General features: G+C 37.8%; 1 protein-coding gene across 1 annotated transcript; it reads right to left on the reverse strand.

Moving 5' to 3' along the window:
- On the reverse strand, positions 1–18,788 carry hif1aa (hypoxia inducible factor 1 subunit alpha a). Its single transcript, XM_055053404.1, has 15 exons — positions 18,476–18,788; positions 10,271–10,461; positions 9,491–9,642; positions 8,726–8,810; positions 8,024–8,133; positions 6,571–6,767; positions 6,385–6,491; positions 5,413–5,560; positions 5,007–5,320; positions 3,846–4,045; positions 3,647–3,769; positions 2,800–3,047; positions 2,278–2,377; positions 2,114–2,201; positions 1–1,512 (listed from the first exon to the last, which is right to left on the reverse strand). Exons 1-15 carry the CDS (start codon positions 18,505–18,507, stop codon positions 1,349–1,351), a joined length of 2,259 nt encoding a protein of 752 aa, XP_054909379.1. The 5' UTR covers positions 18,508–18,788; the 3' UTR covers positions 1–1,348.
- Between the last annotated feature and the right edge of the window lie 377 nt (positions 18,789–19,165).

Raw genomic sequence — 19,165 nt, forward strand, 5'->3', positions numbered from 1 at the left:
TTTTTTTGTATTATTAAAGCCATTTATTGTTAAACAGCAAAAACGAAGCATGAGAGACTCAACACTATGGCAAGGAAGAACGGTATTTAAACTACCATTCAACAGCGCAAATAAGCCTGTCTGGTCACAACTGTCACGATGACGATTACACAAGGAAAGAAAAACAGGAGAAATCGCACCGATTCGAACCGCCGAGTTCCTCAGACTCGGCATCGAAACATGAAGTCTGTTCATGTAGAACAAAATAATCCCAATCCTGCATGAGGGAAATTAGTGAAAAAAGTGAGTAAAATGTAAATTTCCCCGTCGTATGTACAGCAACACACACACACACACTTACAGTAAAGTAATAAAGTGACATGTACTGCTACACGGTTACATGTAATTAGCTCACAGACGGCCATTAAAATGGAGAACATTCAACCCAGTTCAGGTTCAGAAAGACACGATCACTGCAAAAACTATTTTTTCTGCAAATATCTTAGTTCGCTTAAATTAAGAAAATTAACTTACAAATAACTTTTCACCAAGATGAAGGAGCTCGTTTTAATTCTACTACATAATATTGATAAAAAGCAGATTATTTCTCTTGTAATAAGTGAAATAATCTGCCAATGAAACAGGTAATTTTTATCAATATTAAGGGATTAAATTAAAACGATTTCAGACTAGACTTGTACTTTATTGATCCCTTGGGAAGACTCCCTCAGGAAATTAAAGTTCCTATATCTTTCCTATATCTTACTGAACATTCACTTGCAAGTTAGTAAACTTGAAATAAGGCAAAACTAAGATGTTTACACTAAAAATGAGACAAAAAAATACTTTGATTTAGTGTTTTTGCAGTGCAGACTGAAGGACTAAAGACGTCAGTTTTGGTAGTACAACATACAAGTCTGGGAAGAAATAAAAATAACATTTTTCATTAGATCTACGTCTACTTTAAAAAGGCTTAATATATATTGCTGGTAATATTTTTTCTTTTTAAGAAAATATAAGTTGTGCGACTGAAGCTTACAATACACTGCTGGCAGTAGCGCCAGGCTCTGGCGACCCGCTGGAGAGGGGTCATCGGTGAAGGCGCCATGTGTGGAGAGACTCCCCGGAGGAAGAGGAAGAAATGAGAGCGAGTTGACGTCTGACAATCTCTCGAACTGAAACCAAGATGCTGCCGTCGCCGTGGAATGCTGCAAAAATCACGTAAGGTGCACAAACAGCAGCCGGACTAAAGTCAAACTCCAACAGACACATAAATAAATGGCAGTGGGGGGTCAAAGGGCAAAAAGAAGAGTCACAATGTGAGGGCATAATTGTAGTGTCCAGTCTAGTCCAGAAGTGAAGTCCTGGCTCAGATGACGTGGTCCAGAGCGCGCAGAAGCTCCTCCCCCTGCAGCAGGTACTGGCGGCCCTGCAAGGGGGCGTTGACCTCGCAGTCGTAGCTGGTGAGCTGCGGCAGCGAGACGAGGGCGCCGCCGCCGTCCGAGGTGGTGCCCAGCAGTCGGCTGGCCAGATCTGGACCGACCGGAGAGATTCCCGTTAACAACTACTCTGACGATTAATCGACTATTTGACGATTAATCGGCTATTTGACAATTAATCGGCTATTTGACAATTCATTTGATGAATAATTAACTAAATCGACAATTAATCTGCACTGCTGACAATCTATTACCGAGATCTGAGGTTTGGTTTCGGCCACGACCTAAAAACATCGCTGAACTGACTTAAAACATAGTTTTTACTTTTAGTCAGACATAACTGAACTGGATTACAAATTTATTTGACAACTCTGCAGTAATAGCTTCTAAAGTTTGGTCAAACACGTGAAAACAGCTTTAATTTGTTCAGTTGTTGCATTTCGGAGCATAACAGCCAAAGGAAAATAAATATAAAATGTAAATGTAAAAGTGCAACAAATTTTCTTCCAAATGGTTCAAAAAGCAGTTAGGAATCCTAAATATAATTTAAAATAAGTAATATATAAAATGGTTTAGAGCACCGCATAGAAATAGTCTTTATACTCCAGTTAACAATTAATCGATAACTTAATTATTTGAATAATCGATTCATTACGATTAATCGTTTCGGTCTTAAGGGTTTCCATGTTGCTCACCTGAAGGCAGAAGAAGAATGGTCCTGGTTGCTCCCGGCTCTGTCGCCTTCAGCTTTTTGCCCTTCTCAGGCTCTGGGGTCAAAGATCCCTGAAGACGACAAACATTTAAAGTTTAAAGACCGTCCTGTAAAAACGAAGCTGGTTGAATCAACTCCCTGACCAACCTGTTCAATGATCTCCTTCAGTTCGCTCAGCTTTCTTTTCCGCCGGATGTTCTGAGCAGCCAGATTCCTGAGAGGAACCTCCTTCTCCGGCTGTTCGACCCTGAAGTACAACAACATGGTTACTGACTGCTGCCTCAGAGCTCTGACTTTAAGACTACGTTTCCCAGAATCCCCAGTATTTTCCACAGAAGCTGGTCTTTAAATATGGATTTAATGAAAACTGACAGGAAGGAAGGAGGAAAAGAACGAGAGAAAGAGAGAAAGACAAACAATTCTCGTATTAACATGTCTGTAATATTATGACTTTATTTTTGACCTTTGCAATTAGTCGTAAAGTTGACCTGAATTCAAAGTTCAAACAAGATGGCCGCCTTAGGCGACATCACTCTGAACTATTCTGTCTATTTCTGAGCAGACTTTCATAACTGGAACTGGGAATGAAATCAAGAACACCAGAAAAAGCCGAACTGAACCGACTGGATGGGAATCGTGTATCAGCCGCCCTGAACGTTCATCAGTTACCCGTTTGCCTTCACGGTGGCAGGAGGCGGCGTGCCGACGGGTTCTGGAGGAGCCGGAGAAGCCGTGCGGCTCTGTGGCGCGCTGAACGGAGAGCTGGGATGGCTGTGGACGTCCGGCGTGACGAGGACCGGGCAGCTCTCCGGGGCTTTGACTGGTCCACAGGGCAGAGGCTGGTCAGGGCCGAGGCAGGGCAGCTGGAAGTCGTCGTCCATGGAGATGTACGGCGCGAACATCTCCAGCTCAGAGTCCTAATGCAACGATCAGCTGGAGGTTATGATCGATTAATCCAGGAACGTTTTGCCTCCGAGGCCAAAACCGGCAAATTAAAACTACAAAATCCACTCAATTAAAAATGCAACAGTGAGCTCAGATATTCCACATATTTTTAGCTTTACATGTCCAATAATAACATTTTCATCTCGGAGGCTGATCAAAATAATTTCAAATGACCACAAATGACCCACTTTCAGGATTAATCTATCGATAATTCTGACGATTAATCGGATAAATAAATATTTTCATTTAAACCGTATACATAAAGTTACACAAATATATTCCTTTTAAATAAGAAAATTAGTATTTATTGCAACAACATGGCATTACTTGATCATTGTTTTTTTAATCTTAAATCAAAATTTTATGTATTTCTTGCAGTTTTGGCCTAATTACTGCAGTAATCACATTATTTTTAGATATTTCTTATTCTGTATACTACAGTTGAATACTAAATTAGTTGACGATCATTTCAGTAATCGATTAATCGCTTCAGCCCTTCATATTTTATTTATAATTTCTCATTTCTACCAGAGATAAGGAGCTGAAAACCCCAGAATCTCCTGATCTTTACCTCTGCGTTGAAGGGAGTTTTGGGTTCTGGGTCGATGGCAAACAGCTTCTCCACCAGGTCCAGTTTAAAATCAGAGTTCATATCTGTGTCCACGGGGAAAGAGAAGCCCAGAGGATTGTCGACCTAAACAGAAACGCCTGCAGGTCAGTGGCTGTTCAACATGAGGCTTAGGAAGAACGTTAGGAAGTCGCAGTCGTACTTCTGCGGGTTTGTTGGGGGGTTTAGAGGACAGAGCCGGAGCAAAGCTGTCGGGTTTTGCCTCCTCGGCGGGGCTGCTGGCGGGCTCCAGCGGCTCGGTGGGCGCCAGAGGAGACAGCGGCAGCTTGTCGCCAGAAGAGGGCAGCATCACGTCGTTGTAGAGAGGGACGTCCTTCAGCAGGTGAGTCTCTGACTCTGTGCCTGAAACGATCAGATTGTTTCAACTAACCGGACCGTAAGCCGACAAACTGTTAATTGATTATTAAGACGATTAGTTGGATAAATTCTGCAGATTTTTATTTTAAGCCTTTTCATGTGATGTTAGGAAAACAAGCATTCAAATAACTTCAGAAAATTTAATTTTTGAGTTTGTATTCTCCAGTTGACGATTAATCAATAAATTATTTGATAATCATTTCAATAATAGATTCATTACTATTAATCACTTCAGCCATAAATGCAATACTGCAAACACCAATAATGTTTACAACTACATTTATAAAACTAATGATTAATTGATTGTTCTGATCAATTATTCATTGATTAATCAATTGATTAATCAAATCAAAATGCAAGAATCCTGCTGACCTTTTAATCACGTGAACTTATTTTATGCAACACTAAAAATGCATTAAAATAAACAATTCTATTACTTTTTAAACATGATAAACGTTTAATACATAAAGTAATAATAATATAGCTTTACTTTAGTGAACGTTTGATTGCTTGTACCGAAGGAAACATCTTTTGATTAAGTGTTTGATAACTGGATGCAAAAGATAATTAACAGAAGTTTTTTCTGAATATTTTTACTGGAATGGATCCAAAATACCGATACCAAGTCAGTATTGGTATTGGATCAATGCGAACATGCATTAGTTTCAGATTCCCTCCTGAAATTTTATTTTATTTCAGTTTTTCAAATAATTCTTCTGCTTGAAAACATGATTTTGTTTTTACAAACTGTATTTTTAAAAGTTTTTATGTTAGTATTTTAACTTAATTACCTCTAAGTGTGTTGTTTTTTCAGCAGATTACCTGTTTTTTTTTTTTTTTAGTCTGTATACTCCAGTTTACAATTAATTGATTGCTTTAGTTGAATTTTCCCCCAATAAACGATTAATCGCGATTAATCGTTTCAGCAGTAGATGCGAGTACGAACCGGGGCGGCTGAAGTCCAGGGAGATGATGGTGTCTCCGGCTGCCGGCGCCAGCAGCATCAGGGCGTCTGGATGCCCCTTCAGCAGGTTGTAAAGACAATCCTGCTCTTGCTGCTTGATCACCAGATCCTGGAAGTTCAGGTGCAGCTTCTGATCCGGGGTCTCCTCCTCTTCCTCATCGTCCGCCTGGATGGCCTCGCTCTTCTTCACTTCAGCCTCGACTTCATCCTGCTCCTCCTTCTCCTCCTCTTTCTTCACCGGCTTCATCTCCTGCGTCTGCTCCAAAGAAAGGATCAGTTTCTCCTCCTGGATCCCGCTGTAGGACAGACGGATCAAACCAAGCTGAGCTTCATCTCTAGTTGCTTTTTTCCTAATTAAAATCTGCCAGTTTTGAAGTCTTTCAGGTACCTGAGCACAAAGTTGACGCAGACGACGCACTGAGGCTGCGAGTTCTTGTTGTTGTAGATGACGGTGGCCTGAGTTTCGACCCACACAAAGCCGCCTCTTTTCGCCAGCATCCGGTACTGACCTGTGGTGACCTGGCCCTTCGCAAACACTAACAGAAAACAAGATTTACATCATAAATGATCAACAACATCAAGTCCTAGAACAAAAACAAGGCCGTAAATGGATATTGGACTGACATTTTCATCATTATCTCTGACACTTGGCAGTATTTTGATATTAATGTGGGAAATTTGAGACTTAAAAGTGAAAATATAAATGATAAATATGTGAAATGCATAACTTCAGCTATGAGATTTTCCTCATAACATTGGAAGCAGAATAAAGTAATAACTAGTCTAAAATAAGCTGCTCTACCTCGTCCTTTATAAACTTTATAAATTTATGTGTATGTACTTTTATTTATTCTTTCTCTGTACAAGACTGTTTAAATTGTTACATTTTAAAAACCATGAAGTATTAAAGGCATGTTAATAATTTAAAACATCACAGAAATAACCTCAAGAATAAAAGCATCTTTGTGAGAATAAAGTCACAATACTACGCATTTCTTGTAATGTAACTTTACTCTCATATTTTGACTTTATTCTTTTATTAATGCAAATTTATTCTCATATTGTGACGAATCTTGAAATATTTGGAGCTCTGATATTTGGAGTTGTGTTTTTTCCAGCTTTATTCTTGTATTTTTGTTGGATTTATTCACACATTTTTTGAAAACTTACTTTTGTCGACTTTACTCTCTCATTATTTATACTCTTCTCAAAATGAGACTTATGATATATCTTTATTCCTGTATTTTTTACTTTTCTCCGAGTATGGCTCTAATCGTCCGTAGTAAATATCAAACAGACAACAATAACAGATTAATAATAATAATAATAGATGAGCAGAGGGTGTTTCCATTGAGCTTACAGTGATGGTGAGTCTTTGTGAGATAGTCCGAGTCCAGAGCGTGGTAATACTCGTACACAGAACGGTTCAGCAGGTCCTCTGGATCGTAACCCATGAGCTCAGTGATCCTGCAAACAAACCATTTGTTGCAGTACCGCCGCTGGGCACCAGATGTCGCTACTGCACCATGCTAGAAACAACCCTGACCTCTCGTCGCAGTACGTGAACTTCATGTCCATCGTGTGGCGGCTGAGGAAGGTCTTGGTGTCCAGAGGAACCTCAATGTTGGAGGGGTGAGGGATCGGGTCGCAAATCAGAACCAGGTATGGGACCGGCGGCTCCTTGTGGCCGTCGGCGCTCTGCTCGCTGCTGTGAATGCGCACGTGGCCCGAACAATGCAGCACCTGCAGAAAACCAGTCCGGACAGGAAAATCAAAGATTCCTGCTGACAAACAGTTTCAAAACAAACATGGCGGATAAAAGAGTTTCGATTAGGACTGAAACGACGAATCTGATTAATCGATTATTGACTAACTAGTTTAGTAATTGATTAATTGCTAAACTAGCCTGCAGATTAATCATCTTTGGCTTTCCAATCAAAAAACTGTCAGCATGTCTGTTCTGCACTGTATTCATTTTAAGTTGAGCAGAAACGACTGAATTTTCACATGTTGATGTTAAAAGTTTAATTTTGCAACAAATCTTCAGGATTTCACTTCTGTTCTTATTTAAAAAGAATTAAGTTTGACATGTTTAGGCCTTCAAACAGTGCCAATAAGTAATGATCAGATAAAAGAAATGATCATTTCTACTGACAGTAATCCAATAAACACCCAGTTATCTGCAGATACGGAGAGCAGAAAGTTTCTTATTAAAGCTCAATACTTGAAGGTTTTATAAAACTTGATTCATATTCACCACAAATAAAACAGTTTCTTATCAGGTTTTGTGTAGGAACCAGATACGTTTAGTTACGTCTACTTGAGTAAACTTTTGGGAAAAAAATTACCTTTTCTACGCCGTACTTTTTACTTTTATTCCAATAATTTTATCATGAAGTATTTTTACTCTTACTGGATGAAATTTCTGGATTTTCCTCCCACTGAATGAAGAACAAACATGTTTTAACCAAAAACACACACCTGCAGTTTTATTTATTTGGTAAAAGAAACAGATTTGGAAAAACTTTCTTCAGCCTGATTTTGTCATTTATATAAATTATTGTCATTTTGATATTTAAAAATCCAAAATTTCCACTTAACTTCATATTTGGGTAATTTTTAAACAGGAAATGATTGTTAATTTGATCAGTTACTCAGTACTTGTGTTGATGTTTTACAGGATATTTTTTATTTTTAAGTAATTTCTTGAACGGTTACTTTTTGCTTTTACTTTAGTGAAGATATGTTGCAGTATTTTCTGTATCTTGGGTAATTTTGGGAACTCTGTCCACCTCTGGCTGTTATGCAGCTCCAGTGAAACAGAGAAGCTTCAAAGCACTTTCTGAAAGCTTGATGTGATTATTGAGAGGATAACTGAGTTATCACTTTAACCTGAAGCTTTATTAAAATCCTCCCTTTTGAAATCCAATCAACCTGCAGCAGGAGGCAGATTGTTTCATACTTTAATGCTTTCCTGCAGATATTTCTCTGTGCTTTACCTTCCAGGTGGCGGACTTTACGTTGACGGTGCGCCCCCGGCTCGTCAGCGTGCATTTCATCCGCAGAAAGAAGCTGCGCTCCGTACTCGGCTCCTTGACTTTCTTGGAGCCTGATGGCGCAAAAGAAAAGAAATGGAGTCGGTTAAGAGTCGTAAAAGAGCAGCGAGGGTTTTTATCTCCAACTACCAACGGTTTTATGGGTTTTCTTTACAACTGCGACCTGCTGATCTCATTTGCATAAAGAGAAGCCATAAAAGTCTAAAGGGTTTGCTCTGTGGCGAGATAAAAAACAAACAGAAACAGGAAGAGTTGCTGCAGCTACAGCTCAGACTGAGGCAGATTTAAATTAAACTAGAGCTGCACAGATCCAATATTAATATCTATAAGTTTGATCATTAAGAGTAGATCTATTCAGTCTAGTTCTAGGTTTTATTCTCTGATTCATTATTTCTAATTCTACTTTTTTAACCTTTTGAAATAACGTTTTTTTTTGTTGTTTTTTTACATGTTTTGTTTTTGTCAATTTCTTTATTTGCATTGAGTTACCAAATAAACGTGCAATTCGTTACACTTAAAAATAAAGCAACGTTTTGAGTCAGTTGTTTTTCTGCATCGTATTGGACGATACTAAATGTCAGATATCTGCATCGGTATCGGAAACGGAGAAGAGAATCGGCGCGTCCTGAAGTGGAACCTGCTCACCGTTTCTGTAGACCAGCATCTCTCTCAGCTCCTCCTGGTCGCAGGGATGCGTGAAGTCAAACATGCTGTGTCCAATCAGGTCAAACTGAAACGTTTCAGGCAGACATGAACCAGTTATTACTGCAAAAACACAAAACCTCACCAAATATTTTGGTCTGCTCTCTAGTGCACCTGAAATAAGACAAAACTGACCGACTAACAACTTTTCAGACAGATATAAGAGCTTGTTTTAAGAATATGCATCAATATTTGATGTATTAAGAGTCACATTATTATTATTATCAGGATTGTATTAATTGATAAGTAAAACTAAATAACGATGGGATTATTTTAGGTCTTACTAAGGAACTTTGATCTAGTTTCTAGTGCAAATATTTCAGTTCATTTGAAATAAGAAATACTTGTTTTAAGTAAATAATTTCTTAATATTAAAGAAAAACTGCTAGTTCCATTGGCAGATTATTTAACTTATTACAAGACATTTTTCCCAAGTTAAACAAGAAACTATCTGCAAGTGGAACTGGAACTTTATCAATATTAAAGTAATCATTTCATTAAAACCAAGCTACAATATCTTGCTGAAAAGTCATTTATAAATAAGTTTATTGATATTTGCACTAGAAACTAGACCAGAAATACTTGGTCAGATTTTGTGTTTTGCAGTGTAGGCGACATTGAAGTGTTCAGTTGGGAAACAGAAATCATTTGGTCTCCATTTATCTGAAAATTCCGATTTCAACATAAAATCCCGTGAAACGGACCAACCTGCGCCAGGCCGAGGCACTTGTTGACGTTTTCTGAGATGTAGATCATATCGCCGTCTTCAGACAGAACCACCAGGAAGCCGTCTAAAGCCTTCAGGTAGGAGCCGGTTAGCTGGATATCCAGTTCTGTATTCTCCTCTGCCACTGGCTCATCTGGAAGAGATAAGGAGGGAGAATAAAGAAATTAGATTATGCAACTGTAATCAGAAACTGTAATCTGAGACATTTACTGATTTATCTGCAGAATCAAGATATTTTTTTTGTTTATTTACATTTAAACGTGTAATTAGTGCTTCAATGTTGGCCAACTTAAGCTACCTGAATTAGTTTACTCTGATTTTCCTTTTTTAAGTTTTACCTTCTTGATTATAATCATTTTAATTAAATCTATAAATTCTAGACATTTTTATTAGAATATTAAGAAAAATTAATAAATAAAAAATATACATAGTTTTAAACAATTCTTAATTGTATTATTGAGCATTTATCATTTTGATTTGATTTCTTTCTCATTTAATTTTCTGAGCTAAAAATTTTTTTTTTTTTTAGAAAATATTTTCTCCACAGTTGCACAGAAACTATAAATAAATGTAAAAAATATGATCAAGTGGATTTATTGGGTCCAGTTTAGTCATAATAGTCACATTTCTTCTTGCTTTTGGTGTCAGAAAGAAGATTGTTTCTGGACCTTTGACAGCAGCAACATTCAGTCATAGACCATCAAAAAAAATACATTTAACTCCATCATGACTTGGTGAGATTGACCTCATGACCTACTGACCGATGCAGAGCAGCTTCCGCAAGCGCAGGTGGCTGATGGTCAGCCTCATGACGGAGGCCTTGTCCAGGTTGGAGCTGGTGCTGTGGGGGATGGGCAGCTGCTTGGCCAACTCGTAGAAAACCTCCGACTCCTTCCCGCGCCGGCATCGCGCCGCGTCCCTCGATTTCTCCTTCCTGCGCTCCGAACTCACCCTGCGTGGAGAACGGCCGTGGATTAGTCACAAAAACACGCTCTGGGCTTCTCTACCAGAAAATAATCGATTCTAGAGAATCACATTTGCTACTCGACTCAAAATGCTCAAAGAACAATGTTAGAATGTGTTTAGTGTTTTGCATCCGCTGTTCGCATGTCAGATAATTATTTTATATTTTGTAATTTAATAGCCAGGCAGCTGAGCTAAGCTGATACACAAACCTATTTTTGTTTAAATATAGACTGACAGAATTAGATGCAGAATGGAATATAAATATATTAAAATGAGCTCAATAGTTTCCATTTGCAAAATTTATTGTTTTTCTGATAAACTTTTATGATAAAAGTCTTCAGTAAATGAAAACGGTTTCTTTCCTTCTTTCTTTATTGTACGTATGGAACCTGTAGAATTGTCTTAAATGTATTTTCCTTGTTAGTCTCATAATTTAAACAATCTTTAGACCAACTGAGCTAAAAAATTGGTTTCTGAATTTGCATCTCTAGCAAACAGCTACAACAAAACATTTCTGGGTATGTTGTACCCAGAAATATGTTGTTGTGGGTACAACATATTTCCAGGAAGCATTTTCAGAAACATCATAAACCCACGGATGTGATTTACCAAAAGGAATAGCGTTGCACCAATCGTTGACACATTTACAGGAGAGACACAGAGAAACCTGCAAAGTTCTGACAGATTGATCACCTTCTGCAGCATCAGTGACGCCGATAAACGAGATCTTCAGATAAAAGCTTTGATTCTTTCCTGTCGACTCTGAGATCTGTCGGCACTTCAGGCCCGATTCAGACGACACTGGAGCTGCACAGTTTAAAAAACTCTGCATCCAAACGAAAACCCAATTAAAGTGGATCCGGTGTGACCAACAGACCCAGGGCGTTATTGTTATTCTGAAACTAGAGCAGCTGATTAAGATTAGCAGAGCAACAGGAGACTTCAGGTTTGGAACCAGAACTTTCCATTACACGCATCTGATGTTCAAACTGCTTTGCAGCAAAGATAATTTTTCTGCTGAGATTAAAAGATTTTCAGGTCTTCTTGTGATTAATCAAATAGAAACTCAGTTAGGCACTTTAGACTTTTATACAATAGTAGAAATACATTAAAATATGCAAGTAAACAAATGATTCCATTCATTTTTCTTCAATAAAATAATTATTTTACTGAAGAAAATACAATGAAAATTCTTTTAGCATACGCTAAAACATTTGTACCATCTGCAGCTAATAAATACTCGTTACATTTGACTGAACATCAATACAGCAAATTGCTAATCTGGTGATTATTAATAATTGGAAAGCAAAAGGTACTTTTAAAAAACGTAAATCAAGCTAAAACTACTTGAGGAGTTCTGGGTACAACATATTTATTTCCAGGAAGAATAAAAATAATTTAATCTGCAATAGGGCTAAAACAATTAATCAAATTAATTGTGCTAAATCAATTATTAAAAAAATTGTCGACTAATTTAGTAATTAATTGTTAACTGGAGTAACAGACTCTAAAAAAGGTAAATTGCTGCCAGAACACAAAGCAATAATTAGCCAAAACTGTACAAAAAAATAAATATATTTTGCACTAAAATATATTTACAGACCAAAACTTGCATCTTACATGGAAAATGTAGATATTTTTATGTTTATACATCTGTTTATATTTTAGCAAACCGTCTCTTTTTAAGTCTGTCTGCTCCAGTTAGCGATTAATCGAGTACAAAATTAGTTGACAATTATTTCAATAATCAATTAATCGCAATCAATCCGATTAATCGTTTCTGCCCTTTGCAGATTGTGTTTCGGAGCTACAATGATTCGCAGCTTCCTTTCCTACAGAAGGGAAAGAAAGACAGAAACATTGTTTATGTCCAGGGAGTATATGATCAATAATCAACTCATCCCGATTAATCAGGTTAATCGTTCCAACCTGCACTCACATAAAAACACATCCACTGCAACCTCAGATTACATCGTGAGCTGGTGGAAAACCTGGAAGCCATTTTGTGAAGCCGCCTAATAGACGACCTCTAAACGTCCTCAAGAACTTTGACCTCATAATAACAACTAATACCTGCTGGCAGGGGTTCAAATGAACACATTTCAGAGACGGCAGCACGTTTTTAAATACCCTGAAACATCCCACTGACCTATATATCTGCTTATAATAACACGCAGCGACTTGATTCCAATGAGGTCAAAGCACCAGATCAGGTTTTTCCACCTTGCAGATTTTCAAACTTAAGGCTTTTAATAAGATAACAGTCGGACGCAGTAAAGACAAGAAGCTATTTCTGAAAGACAGCAGAGCTCTGCTGTTGCATAACAGTAATAATCCAGGCGACCGCAGCCAGCGGCTCTACACTTCACATTTTTTGGTTGGCAATCCAGCCTGCGTCAGCAAATACTTTATTTATCTCGGAGGGTTGAAATGTAAACAAAGTTTGAACTCACAGATGTGACCAAGTGGATCAAAAGTTGTGGGAGGGTGAAAATAAATAAAAAATACAAACAGCCCCCATGAGAATCACATTGACTGTCGTTTCCAGTGTTGTTTGTGTATTCAGTTACTGACCCGCTTTAGAGGAGAGCTGCTCTCCCTATCGCTCCGTCCTGCTTACAGGGGTGATGATAAGAGTCGTCCCATTATATAACCCAAAGTGTAGAAACACTGTTGCACCCACAAGAGAGCAGACAAGGACACACACAATGGGTTTTTCTGTGGGGTGACTATCAGGTAGATCAGATTAGCTTTTCTAGGAAATATGGTTGCCATTTACACCAAACAAGCCTATCAAAATGAAAAGAATCTGGTTGAGATTTAAGTCAAAAGCTTGAAAAATACCAACAGAGCATAACTGCAGGGTTTTCCCCAGCCTGGCAGGCCACCAGGCTTTTCTTGTGCCCCCACCAGGCTTATCATTGCTTCTTTATTTCTGTTTTTAAAAAAATGTTTTCATTTTTTAGACACTATAGTTGGAGTTCAGGTACTAATCTTCCAATAACACGTAGTTATCAAGTAATATTTTCTAATTTCCTGTCAACTTTAAACATTTTTGCAGCTCAAAAACACGGTGGGCTGTTGGATGAATGACCATCAGGCTGAGCAAGTTTTCTCGGGGGAAACCTTGATAACTGAGAACTACCTGGCTGAGGGAACAACACTCTTCAGTGTGGATGGCTTTGCTGAGGGAAGAACAGTGAAAGGTCTCCACTTTCTGAAACTCCCCTCAGTAGCTGCATTAGCCTTAAAATTGCACAATTTGATGTATCAAAAATAAATTGGCCTTATAGAAACAAGGCACTTTAAAAAAACTCTTTTTTAAAACACATAAAAAAATGAATATTTTAACAAATGTGGATTTTATCAGTTTTTCAACAGCATTGAATTTGAACCAACAAAAAGCACCAGTAAAACTTTTTCTAATCCACTTTCCTTTTAAATAATTCTCCACCAATATAAACATCCCATTAAAAAAAGTTTCCATCCTCTTTTTGAAAAAGTTTGTTTTATTTTCCTCAAAAACCTTAAAGGAATGTTATAATTGTGGATATTCATCAAAAACTATTAGTTTATGTCTATTATGTAACATTTGCATCTAAATGAGTTTTATTTAACTGGATTTAGGACAAAACAGCTTACAAAATGTGTTTTTGCCACAAAATATTTAGACGTGTCAAGCTAGGAGAGAGAGCAGGACTTTCACGAGATAACAGGAAGGCTGCAGTTTCTCTAGTTTTGTTTTTAAAGCCAAAGGTTTGGAAATGCAGGCAGATTTCTGAAGATCTTAAAGGTAAGGTCCATATTTAACTTAGCTAAAGATTCACAGTGGCTAAGTTTGTTTACAATTAAAATATTTATTTAACAGTGAAAGCTTCATGCCGATTGCTTTCTTACACACACTGTGTGACATCACTCCTCTTCCTAATAAGTAATAATCGTCTCCAAAAGAGAAGCTAAAAAAAGAACAAACAAAAACAAGTTGACCTCTTATTAATCAAAGCTTTTCAAAAACAAGAGATCAAATCTGCCACAAACCTCAACACTGCAATTTGCAAAATGAGCGAAAGTTACATTTAAAGATGGTAATAAATATTTTGTTGTGTTCAAAAATGTGAAATGTTGATAGGAGTCAACACTTGACTAGTTTTTAGTTCTGTTTTTTTGAAAATGTACCATCTTCTCTATTCCTTACATCACGTTGCCCATTAAATTCCCATTAATGATCATTTCTGACACATATTGGTGTAAAATATCTGCATGTGATTAAGGAGTCGAATCCTTCCAGAATTAAAATTAAGCATCCGTTTATCCTTCTGAACAAAAAACTGCTGCTGCTGCATCCAAAAAAAAAAAAAACACAAGCTGGGATTTAAGGAAAGATTAATCCAACTGACGAACGGCAACAATAATCTGAATTATGAATCACTCAAGTCGAGATCACAAGCTTTCAGTTAAACCGTCGTCACGTACAAACCGAAATACTTTCAGTTCCCAAAGTGTCACAGAGAAAACTTTCATTTCTAACCAAATTAAAAACCTGCTGAAGAAACTAACAAAGTTTCACTATAAGCTGTAAATAAGCATTAATCCACTAATTGCACTAGCTTTTCTTTTGAAGGATAATTTGTTTACAGATACCCAATAATTAATTTGTTGTTTTGGTTATTTATTTTGAATATATAAAATATCTTCCAGCTGCTGTGTTAAATACCCATTAGAATTGAACTATTATATTATTTGAAAATGGTCTCAAAACAACAGAATGATTTATAGCAATAATATCTGGGTCAATTTATCATCCAGCAAAATTTTAACTTTTAGTCAACTCTGCTGTTCATTAATAAATAGTGGATAAATCTAAAAGGTTAGGCACAGATAAGAGATGCAATGCATGTTAAAAGTGACAATGGAAAAACAGATTAATGTGCTCAGATTTTGTTCAACAGACTCTGAAGTCATCAGTGTGAGGAAGGAAAGACGGAGTTAATGCAACATCATCCCTCCTGGACGTCAAGCATCAATTCACACGCATCCTTCCTCGCATTGTTTGAGGCATTCTGAGCTAAATTTATCACAGATCAACAAGGAAAAAGGTGCAAAACTGGCAGCTTTCTACCTTAAAGTCTGTTAATGGGAACTGAAGAAGCCCAAACTGGTTATTTTTTGTCAAAATGTAGTTTATCTTCTCTAAAACATCGTAAACTTAGCTCTAATGTGTTGAACACATTTATCAAATCAACCACAAACCAAAACACATCTGTGCTCTGCGCCCACAAGAACCGGGTTTCTTGACAGTGTTGAAGCCCGCCTGCTGCCTGAAAGCCTCTGAGCAAGCTGCTAACTGCCAGCCATTGAGCCACCACACACTTGGCCACTCCTATTGACGTCAAGCCCCTATGATTAAGGGATGAGATGAGTCTTACCAAGACACCTCTGAGAAACCAGCTGAAACTGCAGCGAACCAGATTGCAGCAAATCCCAACACCTATTTATTGTAATCAAACGGATGTTGACCCAAACAGACAGTCGGGTTTCAGGTTCAGAGCAGCAAGTTGACAAAATAAAAATCCAACAGGCAACAGCTTGGGATGGAAAGTAAAGGATCTGCAGGGCAATCTAACTTTTTTTTACCAAATGAACAGCTGGTTTCCTCTCCATCTGTTCTGATCTTCTAGTTATCAGACTTTCTTCTTATAGGCTCTCCAATTTGAGATATTTACTTTCATTACACTTTGTTTCCTCTCAGTTCTCTAATGGTCTGGCATTAATAATGCTTAAGCCTGTTGCAATAAGCAATTAATTGCTTTATAAATTAAAATTAGCTTAATAATAACCACAAACATAGAAAGGATCTGCTCTACTGTTTATTGTTTGTGTAAGGCCGTCTGGTTCTGGTTCTGCTGGAAGTTTTTTCCTGTTAAAAGGGAGATCTTCCTCTCTAGTAGTTGCGTTTTGTTTACAAATGTGCACAAAACTTTGTCAAGATTTCGCTAATGATGAAAAAAATTTTTTTTACAATGGTGGCATTTCTATTAATTAAGAAACACAATTAGAAAAACTATTTTAAATGTCTGTGTGATTAAATTTAAATGACTTTCTCTCAAGATTGTTCAATGAAGGAACGGTTTAAAACCAGCACAGCTGAGCTCAAGTTACATCTGATGCAGCCGACCAGTCCTGACTAATATTTTGAGGAAACAACTACCCGTCTCTAGAGTTGGGATTGCACAATTTATGTTTCCGGCGTTGTATTAAAAATCTTTAATACAAGTGAGACGAATCAGTTCAAACAAAACTGTCAAAGAAGGATTCAGAGACGACATTTTTCTGATTTACGAACTTTGTTTTTCAGTGTTGCCTTGGAATCACGAGCAGCAAAATGACCAAATAGTTTGAATATTAAAATCAACAACAATAGCTCCAAGTCAAATAAATGCAAAGCCAAAGGATTTTGTTAATCAGTTTCCACCTAAAACTATAATTAATGCAACAACCACCAGCATTTAAAGGTCAAGAAAGTTTGGCTGGTTTATGGTCAGTCAATATAAGATTTTCTTTTCTTCTTATTTGATTGTTTTGAAATGATTATTGTAACTTCTGACAAATTCATATCAACAAATGCATCTTTCAGGGTTTCTCCCAGTGTAATATAAGGCTCTACTTGTGCCTCCACCAGGCTTAGCAGACTTTTTTTATGTTTGCATTTTGAGACTTTATAGTTGGTGTTCATTTATTAATCTTCCAATAACACAAAATTATCAAGTGATATTTTCAGATTTCCTGTCAACTTTAAACATTTTTAACTAAAAAACACGGTGGGTCGCTGGATGAATGACTGCAGAGCGCCCCAACCACTGGACGTAGCCAGTTTTCTACATTGATCTTTTGTCCTTTTTCCTAATATCTACACTTTTTTTAATCAGAAATGCAACAACCAGGATTTTCATGGCTGATGTTGATTTAAAAGTACATACTTAAGGGTTCCTTAATAGATAATAAGGATTATCCTCCATTTATGAATAAAATAATAATAAACACTAACCTATTATCTGAACTAAACTCAAAAACTTGTTTTAAATTGCATGTTGGAGATTGGTGCATTAAAAATTGATTACTTTGGATGCATTTAATTAATATGTACAGAAAAAAAAATCAATGTTTTTGTGTTGAATCTTAAGTTTACACCTTAAAGAAATGTCTCGATACATAAATTGCATAGATAAATGCATTAAGTTATGTCTAAAACTCATTTATAAGCAGTGGGGGATTTGAAACCGCTGCATTAATCTGAAACTCATTCACCTATTTCGGGAATCTTCATCCGCTAAGCACCTGTGGTCAACATCTTGACCTTTGGCACACAGCGTCAGCAGCCGTAAATAAGTTCTTTCCACCTTGTACTGGTGCGCAGATGTAATCCCACCAACAGAATTAACTTCTGGCCATTTTCGGTGGCTAAAAACAAACAAAAATGACTTATCTAACCACACCTGAACTCAGAGCTGTTAATATTTCATTTGAAACTAAACACAGCTGTTTACCGGACGCTGTCAAAACTGCCACATCAAACCAAACACCCGCACAGGTGAGTTACTGTCAATCAAATGTAAATAAAGCTCTTGTAGCATCGAGGCTAGCGCAATAAAACGCAGCAAGCAGAAAAAGGTGACGGAAGCCTTAAATCAGACACATGGGTAACCTGGACCAACTGAATAAACAATTAAGAATCTGAAATTATTATTTGTTCATGGTAAACATGCTAAAAATGTAGTTTTTAATGGCGAAAAGCCGCTGTTAGCCGCATGCTAAAATGCTAGTCGCGCTAGCTAGCAGAGCACCGAGACGAATGAAGAGGAAACTAGCATTTAACCTTGAAATTAAGGCCGTAATGTCACGGCTGGCAGCAAAAACAAATCAAAACCAAACACCAAAGCTCTTAAAGTGCCCTAAAAACCAGACTAACCCCACAGGGCAGCATCAGCTAGCCGCGACGTTACCTTTTCTTTTCAGGTATGATCGCTGTGTCCATGTCAGGACGGTTGGGCTGGAGTCGAGCCTCTCTGATCAGCGCCGAGCGGGACCCGGTCGCGTCGAGAAATCCACCAAAATGTCACTTTTCTACTGAAGTTACCCCGCTAGTCCTCGGGTGGATCACATAAGAGTTCCTCCAGTTGCTGCTTAGTCCAAAAAGACCAGAGTCTTCTCTGCTGAAAACGGAGTTTTTTGGTTAGTTTTTGCGTAAAGGAAAAAAATAGTGCCACGCTGGATCAGAGCTTTTTACCGAGACAATGTTGCCTCATGAAGGCGGTGCGCGCAGACTCCGCCCGCCTCTGCCGCGGGGGCGCGCAGTCACGTGACTGTTCCACAGCGGGAACGCGCGCGGCCCATTCACAACAAATACCTTCACTATTATTATAAAACCGCTTATAAGCAGAAAACTACACTACAACTTCAGCATATTTTTACTCAGGTAGTAGTAAAAAGCAGAAGTTCAAGAAGCTGAAATAATAAAACTTTAGTGAGGAAAATAAAAACTGATGGCCATTTTATTAGGTACAGCTTGCTGCTGTTGGGTTTGACCCAGGTTTAGTCAGCTGCACATCCAGGAAGATTTTCCCCATCCGGGTGATTTACTGGACTGGGATCTGGAGACCGCAGAGGCCACTGAAGGGCAATGACTTCATTAC

The sequence above is a fragment of the Poeciliopsis prolifica genome, unplaced genomic scaffold (assembly GCF_027474105.1).
Source record: "Poeciliopsis prolifica strain line A6 unplaced genomic scaffold, Auburn_PproV2 SCAFFOLD037, whole genome shotgun sequence".
In the NCBI taxonomy this organism is placed as follows: Eukaryota; Metazoa; Chordata; class Actinopteri; order Cyprinodontiformes; family Poeciliidae; genus Poeciliopsis; species Poeciliopsis prolifica.